Consider the following 13631-nt stretch of genomic DNA (forward strand, 5'->3'; position numbering starts at 1 on the left):
GAACATAACAAGGAGGTATATAATCAATTATTGTGAGCGCCGTACCTTCTGGGCGTATGGGACGAAGCCTATCTAGGTATCTCCTAGCCATAGATAGCAGTACGCCTACTGTCCCGAGAACTGCCTGGTCTATCGTGTGCGTGGAGGTGGCGCCCGACGGTTTGCAGTGCAGATCTGCGCCCTAAAAACCACCAACTCGACTTCCATGTGGAGGACATGCGATGCGATCACCCATGCCGCAGTGACATGCTATGGGAGTTTGCGCATACCGTACATGTACCCACACCCATACTCATGTGCCATTCCTGCCATTTGACACTCGATCACTTCAGGTGCGGCCCACGACGCTAACGAGCGACTTTGTCGGTTCCAATTGAGATTGTTGCGCAGTGGCAGAGACACACGCGTCTTGCTTGCGCAGACGTTGGACGCCTCGCCTCATCGCGTGTGCGAATACGCAGCCGGGCGGCATCAAGGACTCGTCAATATCCACGGGGCTGATACAGGAAGCCCCGGCCTCATCTATCTGATGCGAGCGCCGCACTTAGAGTGAAAGCGCCCACCTCCATACAAGCAGGTTTGCGGTGCCAAAGCATTGCAGTCGAGCGTCATAAAGGCTCAGCGGCAACACAATGGAGCGTCCAGTTCAGCTTGACGAGCCGCGGCCTCTCGTTGCGGACACACTCCCGTCATCAAAGACTGTGGACTTTGGTAATGTGCCTATGTGCAGTGTCTGATCCAGCGATAAGATGGCAGCCCTACTGCTCATGCCACCTACAAGGCCTGCATTATCACTCTGTGGCTACTGAGAGCATGGTCTCGGTCTGATATGCATCCCTGAATGCCGCTCCAGGGAGTATAATTGCAGGTAGAGCCGAGTTGCACCAACTTGATTGCGCACTTGGCCTGTTGCTAAGCTGCTGACCACAACAGGCAGGATAGTGAGGCCTGGTACAGGACTCTCCTGTGATGGGAAGTTCTGCCTTTTTCTCGGCTTTCTGTCCACTCAATCAACGGCCGGACGGCGGGTAGGAGCTCTCGTGCTTGAACATTAACATGAGATAGTGCGGATACCCACGCGAGCCACACGTCCTCCGTCAGTCGAGTCGATGTTTTCGCTGCTGTATTTCGAAAACGAATCAAGCTCACACGGAAGCAAGTGCGCGGTCGCTTCTCATTCTGCAGACCGCTCTTGCCTTGAAATTTCGCGAGGATGCGCACTGCTCGATTCTTGCTGCTGAGGCGTCATTGCGATCTCCGTCTGACGAAGAGAAGAACACGAGTACATTATGCTGCCAGCGTCGCCAGTTTCGCGGCCTACACGTGGCAAGGGTGCAGCCAATGCTGCCCCGGGCTTCTTCCACACTCCAGTGACTCCACAAGCCTCAAGGAAGCCCATAGAAGGGACGTTGAAGTCGTCCGGAGTCGACGAGGGTGGAGAGGGTGGCAGACTGCTGACTACTACTACTGCTGACTGCCCGGCAATACATGCAGTTATCGTCCAGGAACTCTCAGGCACGTGCTCGATGTCTCATGCAGCTCGAGCACAGGCAAGCGGGGTCGCCATACGCACGCACCAATAGCCAGCCGTTGTCTACTAGGCTTTCGAGAGAGGGAGGTCCGAGCATGCCCATCAGAAGCGTTCTGATCATCTTGTGGCCTATGCGGGCTACGGGAGCCTCTTTTGCGTGCTCGACAGCCTCCGAGCCCCAGACACCATGTGGAGTGGTCTCAGTGGTGGACGAACTTACCTCTCATAAGTTTTCTGCGCTCGAGCTGTGGAGGCCTCCATGTCACCTGTGCAAGAAGAGTCGTGGAGTACTGGATCTGGATGTGTGCCGGGGGAGCAAGGCAGGCATATTTTGGGTGAGCTGAAACATTGGAAGCACTTGACGCGACGATTAATAAAGTTTGCACGCTACCGCTGAGTTTGATTTCGGATCCATTGCACTGGGTCGCCGACAGCATATCCGATCGAGATGGGCAGACACTGCTTTCCAAGTAGGAGAAGCTTATAGTGACCGCAGTTCCCTCCCATCACGCCTCACTGCTCGGTCTGCTCCGTAGGTATGTCTATGGAAGTGCTGTCACGCCCGATACGTTGCATTCGAGACGCAACGCCGCCATGCACTGCAGCTGCGCTTCGAAGCCATGACGATGCGTAGGGACACCACCATTCCAGTCCTGTCGCCAGCTCTCATGCTTGCGCAGACTGTTGTGTGACACGTCAGACGATCGCGCAAGCCGAATTGCGACCAATGGACACGATGCTCTGCTCAGAGCTCGAAGGCATGTTTGTCGATCATCACACTCTCTCTCGCGACGCCATCACCAGGCGTAGGAAATCTGGAGGCCGACACAACCAATGCCGAGCGGTTCTGGTCGCGGCTGGTCTCGCAATATATCAAGGATCCCAAGTCGCCGAAGCAGCGAGCAGACCGGCGCGGTGCGCACAGAGAGAGCGAGAAGGATCACGAGACCGGCACGGCAGGGGCTCGTTGCCGCAGGCGAACGAGATTGGTCAACGCCGTCGGCGCGCCTTTCGGCCATACGCGACGTGCCTACACGAATCATCAGCTGCATGACTTTCTGCAATGAAATGTGGTGCTGTAAAAACTGACACATTCAGGTACAGCTTCAACCCGGGCTGATGCAGCTCTCGTCGAGCGCCCTCCAGCAAGTTCTCGTACTGCTCTCGGGGCATCCGGCCGAGAGCAAGGAATGGATACAGTGAAACATCTCTCAGCATCTGCGTGATCAAGTCTCGAGCCTGGATGCCGAGCTGTACGCGATCTTGCAAATTGTCAGTGAGCTAGCGCTGCATGGTACGAGGCTTCCAGCAGAACGGAGACGAACCTGGGTCCCAGTTTCCCACGGGAAGGCGGGAGACGTGGTAGTGCACATCTGTGAAGCCGGCGTTGACCATCAGAGGTTTCAGTTGCGACGCTATCCGAGGGTTCTTTCCCATCTGGAGCAGTTTCTGGCTATACCAATCCCACCACCTGCTCAAGAACGGAGCATCTCGACCACTATCGGACTGAAAAATGGCGTGAAATTCGACCATCTGGAGCCAGCCATTGGGCTTCAACAATGCATACAGCTCGCGAACATACGTCTCCCAACGATTGGCATTGATGCCATCTATGAGCATGCGACTGTTGATGAGGTCGAACGTTTCCGGCCGGAGTCTGTCGCTGCTGGTATCTTGTCTCAGAGGAATGTTCAGGTTCCACCTCTTTCGAATGAAGGACTCGATGCCATCACCGTCCTCATCGTCCTCCTCATCCTCGTCCTCGTCGGAGTTACCTTGCCCGGTGAAGAGGTCGATCCCAACTACCACAGCGTCCGGCCGGTAGCCTAAGAGCTTGTCCACCCACGCGGCCTTACCGTAGCCACAATCGAGGACGTCAGCTTCGTCTAATCTGTGTCCTTCTTGAAGTGGAGGGGGCAGAACGACGCCTTCGAAGCCATCTCCCAGGAGTTTCTGCAAGATCTCGTTGATTTCATCGAAGCGTTGCTCCTCTTCCTGTGACAGTCAGAGCCTGAGTCACAGCCGGGATGCCATATCACATCGCTGCCAGCCAGCAATATTGGGCCGAGCTTACCTCGTCTACCGGGACACAGTGTATGTGGTGTTGTATAGCATAGCGAGGATAGTTCCTCCCGGCGTACTGGAAGATGGCGTTGTTTTCTGGTGGCTGAATGGACATGCTGCTGCTGCTGCTGTTCGTTCTGTCCCAGCTGTGCACTCAGACACCGAATGCTTTGCAGAGCTCCTGGCTGACACGAGATGGGCAAGTTGGGCAGTGTTCTGCTCAGTCCAGCTCGTGCCGCGCCACTGGTCCGCTAACTGAACTCTGATTCTGCAGTCGACGTTGCGTGCAGCGGTACATATCCCAGCAGAGGCTGCAGAGTGGCCGAGATGTACTTGGGAGCATCATTATGCCCATGGCAAATGAGCCAACCACGCCTGTGCACACTTCGACCAGAGCTAATAGAGGTCTGCGCCAGCAGCCGCACGAACGGTGCCGCATGACCAGTGTGACGGTGCTCGTCTAGCTTCCACACTGCAGGTCTATGTCGAACTAGAGACCCGGTGCATGGCGCTGTGTGTATCAGATAGGCCGGGCCATACGGAATCGAGGCCCCCACGATGCATGCAGATACCGAACAGGAAGGGCAAGTCGTAGAGCGGAAAGCGGGAGCTGACGAAAGGGTTCCAGAGCAGACTACTGTGAGGAATTCTGTGAGTCTGTTTGTGACGAGGCTTTCCAGCACGTCGACGGGCATGCCTCCTCGCAAAACTTTGCACATCCCCACCGAGGTTTCATCCAGGAGCGTTGACCGAATGCGGCAAAATCTGATGCAAGGGCGCCTTTTTGACAGCCACCCACTTTCCAGGTAGGCAATTTTGAATTTTCTTTGACATGGGAACGTAAGAAAAAGCCTGGGCATGCAAGAAACTCGTGACACCGCATTATACATTACATACAGTATATACCTGACATACCTGACATTCACATGCTGAATGACAACATTCACTGACAATAGGGAGGGGGGAGGGGAGGGGGGCGTCTGGCCAACGCATGAAGCTGAGCTCGACCCCAGTTCACAGTCCAGTACGTACTACTGATCGGCCAGTATTAGTTTAGTAGGAAGTTAGTAGTTTACCAGCAGACCGTGCCCACCGAACGGACGCCATGGCAGCATGGCTCTCACACGGCGCCTCGTCTATTCTCTTCACCCTGGCGTTTGCCCGCCTGCCTCGCGCCGACCCCCCTCCCTCCCTTTCCCCCCTTTCGCCTTTCGGACTTTACTGACACCGCGACCTGCATCGGCTAAAGTACAGGTGTATGTACCTCGTAGCGTCGTGGATGTGGTGTACCCAGTACACATACGTACGGTGACAACATACGACAGTAGTAGGACGCAGAGGGGAGGTAGGTAGGTGGAGAGGCAGGTAGGTAGTAGGTAGGTAGGTACAGTAGAGAGTAGGTACCTCTCCACAGGCTATTGTTCAATCCAGCAGGCGAGGCGAAGCGTCAGCGCAAAACGGGGAGCCGCTGTCATGGGTCGTCGACCCATTACTGTGTCAAACAATCCGCACCCAACCCATTGTACTGGGATTGAGCTTATCCTCTCTATTCCAACCTTGTTCTTTCTCTCTTTTTCTCTCCCTCTCCCTTTCTCTCTATCCCGTCTCCAACAGCCCCAGTGGCTTAGGCTTATTAGGCTAGCTAGGTGCTCGGCTCCTATACCATAGACTATACATGGGAGGGAGGGAGGGAGGGCGGGCGAGGGGAGGGGGGCCCTTCTTTTAGTAGGTAGCCAGCAGTGTTGTGAAAAAGTTAGAAAAAATTGACGACAACCCTTTTTTTTGCAGCAGGGGGACTGACCGTAGGTATACATACAGCCAGGTGTTGTTTTTGGGGCATCGCTTGGCTCGATCCTGTTTGTTGTTGTTGTTGTTGTTTTTCTTTTTCTTTTTTCAGAAATGTTGCCGCCGCCGCCGCTGATGCTACTGCTGTTGCCGCCGCCGCTGCCGCCGCCGTCGCCGTACGCCGTCGCCGACCGTCAAATACCTACCTACCTACCTTAGGCTACATGTACCTGACCTGCAGAGTTGCTGACTTCACTACCTTGGGTACATACCTTAGTTATGAAACCACTAATGAACACGATGAATGTTGGATTGCCGATCTGGGGCATATAATGATGCATCCCGAGTGCGAAGGGTGTGTGTGTGTGTAACTGTGTATGTGTGTGTCAGACTGGTAGGTAGGGTGAGAGTCTTTTTTTTTATTAACAACCACCTACGCGCTAATTCCTCTCGTACAATGTATGATGTGTCGTTTTCATGTAGGTACAATAGTAAAGGTAATGTAGTATTGATGCGTGTTGCAACCTTTTCTTCTCGTTTCTCTCTCTCTGGCGAAACAATGTTACCCGAGTGAGAGGTGGCGGCTTTTCTGGATATATACCTGTATCTTTTTGTACCTACCTTACCTAGGAGGTAGGTGTGCAGAGACATTCTCTTTCTGTGTTCCACAGCATACCTTCGGAACCATGAACTGGACATTATACATGCTTCAGGAATGTCAGATTCCATGTCATTCATTCATTCATTCATTCATTCATTCATTCATTCATTCATTCATTCATTCATTACGCAATCATGCGGCAGGTCTAGCCGCGCGCTGTGGACTGCATTGTGTGGTAGTATACATGTAGCTCGGCCGACGCTCGTATTGATTGATCAGCAACACGCCAACAAGGGAAGCATCATTCGGATCAGGTACATGAGGTGTAGCTCAATTCGATTCCTGTGGACTCGGACTACACACACACTTTCTTCCTCTCTCTCTCTCTCTCTCTATCTGTGCCATCGAAGAAAGACATTCCAGAGCTCTGAAGAAACGGACGTGACACAGGTTTGCGATTGACTGCATATCATATATAATTCTGCTGCCGTGCAGGGCATCGCTTGACTGCATCCGAACCGACACTCTGGTCCGGCTGAGAAAGCCGGATGCTCGAAGGAGGAGGGTTGGGACGTTATCATTCGCCATCGACATGCATGCCCGTGTAAAGTCCCTGTCAGATGATACCTTAGGATCAATCAGTGGAGGGCAATTAATAATGCAATTGTTTGAGAGCTCCAAAAGCATAGGATGTACATCCTACCTCCTAGCCTTGTTAGTTTCGTGCTTCTAGACCACCACTTCACCACCAATACCATCACCATCACCACACCTTGTCAGCAGGCCAGCATACGCGAGTACGGCTTGGTATACGGTCTCCTTCCCATCCCCGAGCTTGCTAGATCAATCAATTTCCCTTCTTCAATCTCCCATCAACCAGACGTCCAGAAGACAGCTTTGCATTCAACCTTCCAAGCATATCCAGGCCCATGAAGACACTGACAGCCAAATATGGCACATACCTACGGGTTTCCCGATGCAGAAAATCGTTAGCAAACCACTAAAAAGGCCAAAAAGAAAAAAGTGAAAAACAAATAAGAAGAAAGAAAAAAAGAAACTAACAATTTCCCCAACTCCACCTTCTCCTTCCCACTCAAATCCTCCCAACTCAAAAAATCCGCAATACACGTCGCCGTCGTGACAGCCGTCTGCATCGCATACGCCAGCAAATGTCCTGGCACCCGAGGATCGTCCCGGAGAAGTGCTCCAATGGCCCATATGGACAAGGGTGCGTGATAGAAGAGTTCGAGCCATGAATATAACATGAACCACGCCGGCGGGGAGACGAAGTTTGCGTCGCGGTAGGTGGCGATGTACCAGGTTCGAAGAGAGGTCATGAAGGTGGGGATCAGGGAGGGGGGGTAGAGGGGGTAGATGTCTACGACTGTATATTCGGGGGGTGAAGGGAGGTGAGTGAGAAGTTAGTGGTTAGGTTTAGTAGTTTTTTTTGGGGGGATCTCTGTCTGTTTCTGTCTCTCTTCTTTTCTCTTTCTTTCGCTGGAAAGGCGAGAGAGAGGGAGAGGGAGGGAGGGGGCCATAGGTACGTACGGAAGACAATAGGGATGTGGATTGTGAAGAACACGAGGTAGATCAAACTATACACAAAAACAACCAACTGTCAGCATCAATCGTCATAATAATAATCATCATCCCTCGACTTCTACCATAACGGAACATACTCTTTCTTTCGGGATAGGAGCGGTGCCATGTTTGGATGATGTTCTCCCTTTTCTCTTCTTCTTCTTCTTCTTCTTCTTCTTCTCTGCAGAGCACGCACACGTTCGAAGGAACAAAAAAAAGCTGCTTGAAGGAGGGGATGGATTATGGCTGGCTGGATTGTCAGATGTGGCTGATTCTTTTTATGATAGTGATATAGGGGAAAATTGAAGTGGAAAGGTTCGGATACGCGACAAGGTATATCAGAGCCGCGTCATCTTGGCGTTTGTTATCGAACGGCATTTGGTGTTTTTGTCTTCTGCTACCTATCATATGGCTATTTGTGGATTGTGGTCATAAGAGAGAGAGGGGGGGAGAGAGAGAGGAGAAGTGGTATTAAGTACCTAGGTATCCTCGGACGAGATAAGCTACATGTATTCATACAGACTGCTCGATAGAAGATATTGACTCAATCCTTCCGAGCCAATTTGAAGCTACCTACCGCGAGAGCATGTAGGTAAGGTAGTATCCCAATCATTACTTTTTGATATCACTGGCCCAAAATGCGCTTGACAACTCGAGCGACCTCTGCTCGATCCACAGGCTTCCCCTCTAGACTGCCACCAGGGCCCAACACTTTCTTCAGCACGTCTCCCATGTTGACTTTGACGTTCTCTGCAGCTGCTTTCGCCTGATCCACCACGGCCTGCACCGCATTGCTAATGTCCTCTGCGCTCATGGTCTCGACACTGCCGGCGTACTCATCGAGCACCTCCACTTGCTGCTGCTCTTTCTCCACCAGATCCTCGCGCCCAGCAGCTTTGAACTCCTCTTGCGCCGACTTTGCTGCTGCTGTTCGCTTCCGCAGCAGAGAGAGCAATTGCATGTCTGTCTTGATGGGATTCGACGTCTTGGCGGAGTTTGTCACTTCGGCGATAAGCCCTCGAAGGACGTTCAATCGGTTGCTGTCTTTGGCTTTCATAGCGGACTTGAGGTCACCTTTGAGCTTGCCCAGTAGTGGTGAAGCTGGCGCATCGGTCGAGGATTTTCGTGTCGCCTGGCATAATGGACAGATCCAGTTGTTACGCAGCGCTAGGCGGCTCCTCAATAGCATGCGTGTCGTATGGAGAGACATTGTTGTTGTTGTGGTGGTAGTGCCGAGTTGAGTATTGTCTCTGGCAATAAGGAAGTAGAAATTGTTTCATCAATTCATCAATGGGGCTGGGCTGTCCGATTAGGGTTGCAGACAGACGCGATCTTCACTCGCGCGTCGGAGCTCTGTTCTACCTCCACTGTAAACTTATTGCTTCCACCTCCACAACACCTCACCAGCACCATCACCACCACTGCCTACCACGGCGCCCTCGACGACCGCAACACTGAGACGGCGCGCATCTCCTACTTCTGATCACTGCATCACGATCCCAATCCGCTGCATGTCACGACCGAACGCAAATTGAGCTTTCAGGTGCTCCCAGCGCATAGCCCAAACACACGCCAGTCCGTCTCTCTGGGGAAAGGTGAAGATTGTGAGGACGCAAAAGAGCGGGAGGACAGCACGAGATCATGGCGACGCCAGCGACGCCGCAGAGGCCTATACCAGGTGGGTTTGCTGCGACACCAGCGGGAGCTGCAACACCAGCAGCAGCGTCGCAACAACCACCGCTGGGACAGACCATCTTCGCTGCGAATGCAGCCACTCTGCGCCAACATGCCCCGACGCAGCAGACGAACAGTGCCCCGACGCAACAGTCGAACGCGCAAACGCGAACGCCCATCGAGCGCGCGGCTCGGACCATCAACAACACATTCGAGCGAGAACAACAGTTTCCAGCGCTAGAAGACTATGTCCAACAGGGAGTCAGTGGAGAGTATGAGCAGCCCAAGGCTGGCTCGGCGCTCGAACCTTTTCAGAAGATGAAGTTGCATGATCTTCCACCGAGGCTGCTAGAGCAGGCGAACCGCAGCCAGATGTCAATGCTGATGGGTGTGTTCGCACCCATTGGCTACGCATGGGTTGCCTTTGACACATTTCTGTATCTCTGGGACTATAACTCGCCTAATCCCGAGATTCTGGGCTTCGAAGAGAATGATCGCAACATCACTGCCGTGCAGATGGTGCCCCCAAGGCCGGGCGTGTTTGTCGAGGACATCAAGCAAATGATTGTGGTCTGCACCGACTCGGAGATGCTGTTGCTTGGTGTGGCGAAGACGACTGCGGGAAATGGTGCGCCGGACGTGGCTCTCTACAATACCCGCATGAGTATACCCATAAGAGGGCTCTCTGTCGACCTGGTCCGGGCCAGTGCAAACGGCCGAATCTTCTTCACCGGCAGGAGCTCAGACGACATTTACGAATTCCAATATCAACAGGAAGAAGGATGGTTCAGAGGTAAAACAGCACGACTGTGTCATACCAAGGGCAATGTTGGCTTTGTCCCGGCCAAGATAGTAGCCGTGGGATCGTTCTTCAGCTCAAGTGCTCCCGTACAGCGCATCACCCAAATCGTGGTCGACGACTCCCGTGCTCTGCTGTATACACTTCTCAGTACGAGCGAAATCAAGGTCTGGCTGATACGAGACGGCACACTGGATCAAGCTATTTCTCGACCATTCTCAGCACTGCTGCAGAACACGGGCCATTTCAGCAGTCGCACAGATCTACTCACTGGTCGAGATGTGAGGATACAGGCGATTAGCGTATTGCCGAAGGCAGAGACGTCAAAACTGTGTTTAATGGCAACGACGAGTACCGGCTGCCGATTGTACTTGTCGCTGACCAGGGGCTATGGCTATCCGGCGGACTCATCAAATCCACCTACGAGCATGCAGATTCTTCACATTCGATTTCCGCCCAGAGATCCAGGCGCAATCCAGCAGTCTGGTGGTCAATCACAAGCCCTGGCTCAAACTGGCCAGGCTCACAACCAAGTTGACAATACGTCCACCCTTCTTACACCCACTATCATGGCTCCTCGATTCTCGCCGGGCTATTGGTTCGCAATCCAACAAGATCCGAACGATGAGCATAGGGACCGGGTATACATTACCGCGCCAGACTCCGCACGTCTCAAGGGTCCTCAAGGTAATGGGCCGATGAACTATGTCGAGTATGGCCAGTGGATTACACTGCCTGCCATGGCCAACGCTGTCCAAGAGTTGACCGACGCCTTCTCTGCAGCAAAAGAGCCCAGAGGCTTTGGCAACGAGCTGGCCGTACAGTTCGACCAGCCCGCAGCCGAATTCGCAATCGTGACAAACACAGGTGTTCAGACTATCAGGAGAAAGCGTCTCGTAGATGTATTCGCGGCTGTCATGAGATATGGGGCGGCGTCCAGCGATGACGGTATGGAGGGCGATGTCAAGCGGTTTGTGCGGACATATGGTCGCGCCGAGACTTGTGCTACTGCACTCGCAGTCGCATGCGGCAAAGGCACTGATGTCGCCGACAGTCGCGTGGCTACAATTTCGGATCCAGATGTTCTCGAACGAGCACGGAAAGTGTTCATTGAGCACGGCGGATCTGCAGATGTCAACGCCAACGGTGTCGTGGACAATGTCACCAGCCTCGCCGACAATGTGATTCCTAGTCCTCGACACGATGGCATCGCGCTCTACATATCCAGGCTGATTCGGTCGATATGGAAGGCGCCCATCATCAAGTCGAATCCATCTCCTGGTCCAAACGGCGCCAAGTTCGTTCCTACAATTGGTCTAGAGAAGCTGAAGACGATCCAACGCGATTTGACGACACTGAGAGACTTTCTGGACCGAAACCGCAGCTTCATCGAAGGCTTGGCTGGACCAGATTCATTGAGAAATGCCAAGACACGACAGGACGAGATCGCACTGCAGGGCGAGCATCAGCACATGAACAGTCTCGTACAGCTGCTCGAGACGATCAGTGAGGGAATCAGCTTTGTAATTGTTCTTTTTGACGAGCGTGTCGAGGATATATTGGCGCTACTTCAGGACGACAGCAGAGGCAAAGCTCTCCAGCTGACATTCGAGGATCTCTTCGTCTCGAGCGTCGGTCACGACCTGGGCAAGGAGCTGGTCAGAGCCATCGTAAACCGCAACATCGCCAATGGTAGCAACGTTGACACAGTTGCCGAGACACTACGACGGCGGTGTGGCAGTTTCTGCAGCGCAGACGACGTGATTATCTTCAAGGCGCAGGAACAGGTCAATCGCGCCAAAGATGCAGGCGGACAGACAGAACAAGGCCGAGCCTTGCTCAATGAGAGCCAGCGCCTTTTCCAGAAATGCGCTGCGAGCCTACAGCTCGAATATATGCGAAAGGCAGTGGAAGACTATGTCAACATGGCATTCTACGCTGGCGCCATTCAACTATGTCTGGCTGTCGCCAACGAGAAGGACAAGTCGAAGCGAGCTCTGGCCTGGCTTCGAGACGGCAGACCAAGCGATGATACCCGGATCGCTGCCTACAATGCCCGTTCAGAAAGCTACAAGTTAATCTTCTCAGTCATCCGACATCTCGATGACGCCACGGGAAATGCTCCAGAAGTCGTTGATGGCAGATACACTGTCGCTATGAAGCGTCGCAGCGAGGCATACGATGTCATCAACAGCTCCGACGACATTGTGTTCCTCACCGACTTGTACGATTGGTACGTTGGTGTGCGAACGTTTCAAGACGTGCCGCCTTTGGGCCAGCCAGATCGTGTTCTCGAGATCAATAACCCATACGTCGTCGAATACCTTCGCAAGCGTAGCCAGGACCACAGACTCCACAACGACCTTCTCTGGCGATATTTCGCCCACCACAACGACTACCTGCAAGCAGCTGGTGTACAGCTCGATCTTGCACGTTCAAGTTTCGAAGAGCTCACACTTTCAGATCGTATAGAATACCTTTCACGCGCACGAACAAATGCCAGCACTCGACAGACCATCATCACAGACTCAAGACAAAGCAAACAACGTCTGCTTCGCGAGATCTCAGACCTAATCGACATTGCCGAAGTCCAGCAAGAACTCCTGGAGCGTATTAGTGCAGAATCTCGTGTAGACTCGACTCGGAAAGCGGAGCTGGTACAAGACCTGAATGGCCAGATTCGTCCAGTTGAGGTCCTCTTTAACCAATACGCCGACGCAGCCAGATACCATGACATATGTATCCTGCTCTTCAAAGTTGCCGACCACCGCAACCCAGCCGACATAAAAGCAAGCTGGGAACAACTCATCAGGGAGACCTCAGGGGAAACGATCGCTCTTTACGGCCGAGCCATGCAGTCGTGGGAAGCCGTGGGCGTTGAAGTTCGTCGTCTGGGTCGCCGTCTGGGGCTCAACCCATCGACTTTTCCGATTCAGACGCTCCTTCCCATACTGGAGGCGTATGCCCAAGAACCTCGATCTCAGCAGCCCCCCGACTCGTGGGCAATTGACATGTTTCTCGAACTGGAAATCCCCCACGAGACACTTTTGCCAGTCTTGGAGAATATGTTTTACGCCAACATGCAACCGTTCACGGGTGGGAAGAAGAGAAAGCTGGGCGAGAAGATGGTCTACTTGATCCAACAATGGTTCGCCGCGAGCGAGAGATCCGGTGAACGAGTGCTGTTTGGCTCCGAAGAGAACGCGAGCATGGTGATGGAATGCTTGGGGAGCTTGGGCAGGGACGCGTCGTTGGGTCAAGCTGTCCGAGATGTCGCATTGACCATGGTCAACCAGATTGAAAATGCGCTGAATTGAAGCTGCAAATGACCATGGTAACTCAGATCGAACATGCGCTGAACTGAAGCCGCACAAAAAATGAATGAGAGAATCCAGTATGCTGTCGTTGTTACTGTTACTGTTGTTGTATGTGTATGTCTACAGCGAGATCCATTAGCGTGGCGTTTCGCATTGCATCAGGTTGTAAGAGGTATGAAGATGAAGATGAAGATGAAGAAGAAGACGACGATGATGACGAGTGGCGAGTGGTGAAAGAGCTCTTTCATCAATCGATCAACCAAGTGGCGGAGGAGAGGG

The 13631-nt window shown here is 53.0% G+C and overlaps 5 protein-coding genes across 5 annotated transcripts; 1 reads left to right on the forward strand and 4 right to left on the reverse strand.

The window, feature by feature from the left end:
- Positions 1–2108: 2108 nt before the first annotated feature.
- On the reverse strand, positions 2109–4515 carry SEPMUDRAFT_150673 (uncharacterized protein). The gene has a single exon (XM_016906326.1). The coding sequence runs from the start codon at positions 4483–4485 to the stop codon at positions 3847–3849; it is 639 nt and encodes a 212-aa protein (XP_016758754.1). The 5' UTR covers positions 4486–4515; the 3' UTR covers positions 2109–3846.
- On the reverse strand, positions 2522–3418 carry SEPMUDRAFT_48956 (uncharacterized protein; the record flags this gene model as incomplete). The annotated part of the gene is made up of 2 exons (XM_016909089.1): positions 2522–2793; positions 2857–3418. Coding segments are annotated over 2 exons (834 nt in total), but the record flags the coding sequence as incomplete, so codon positions are not given.
- Positions 4516–6641: 2126 nt separating the features above from the next.
- Positions 6642–7689, reverse strand: SEPMUDRAFT_165285 (uncharacterized protein; the record flags this gene model as incomplete). The annotated part of the gene is made up of 4 exons (XM_016908162.1): positions 6642–6943; positions 7044–7365; positions 7530–7576; positions 7661–7689. 4 exons carry the CDS (start codon positions 7687–7689, stop codon positions 6829–6831), a joined length of 513 nt encoding a protein of 170 aa, XP_016758756.1. The 3' UTR covers positions 6642–6828.
- A 324-nt stretch (positions 7690–8013) lies between these two features.
- On the reverse strand, positions 8014–8780 carry SEPMUDRAFT_150675 (GatB/YqeY domain-containing protein). The gene has a single exon (XM_016906327.1). The coding sequence runs from the start codon at positions 8770–8772 to the stop codon at positions 8188–8190; it is 585 nt and encodes a 194-aa protein (XP_016758757.1). The 5' UTR covers positions 8773–8780; the 3' UTR covers positions 8014–8187.
- A 423-nt stretch (positions 8781–9203) lies between these two features.
- SEPMUDRAFT_165287 (Non-repetitive/WGA-negative nucleoporin family protein) lies at positions 9204–13603 on the forward strand (the record flags this gene model as incomplete). The annotated part of the gene is made up of 1 exon (XM_016908163.1): positions 9204–13603. One exon carries the CDS (start codon positions 9204–9206, stop codon positions 13350–13352), a length of 4149 nt encoding a protein of 1382 aa, XP_016758758.1. The 3' UTR covers positions 13353–13603.
- Positions 13604–13631: the final 28 nt, after the last annotated feature.

This window comes from Sphaerulina musiva (genome assembly GCF_000320565.1).
Source record: "Sphaerulina musiva SO2202 unplaced genomic scaffold SEPMUscaffold_8, whole genome shotgun sequence".
NCBI lineage: Eukaryota > Fungi > Ascomycota > Dothideomycetes > Mycosphaerellales > Mycosphaerellaceae > Sphaerulina > Sphaerulina musiva.

What these genes read in the sequence shown, in the direction of transcription:
- SEPMUDRAFT_150673 (XM_016906326.1), bottom strand. Translation starts at nt 4,485, where the DNA reads ATGTATAATGCGGTGTCACGAGTTTCTTGCATGCCCAGGCTTTTTCTT.
- SEPMUDRAFT_150675 (XM_016906327.1), bottom strand. Translation starts at nt 8,772, where the DNA reads ATGTCTCTCCATACGACACGCATGCTATTGAGGAGCCGCCTAGCGCTG.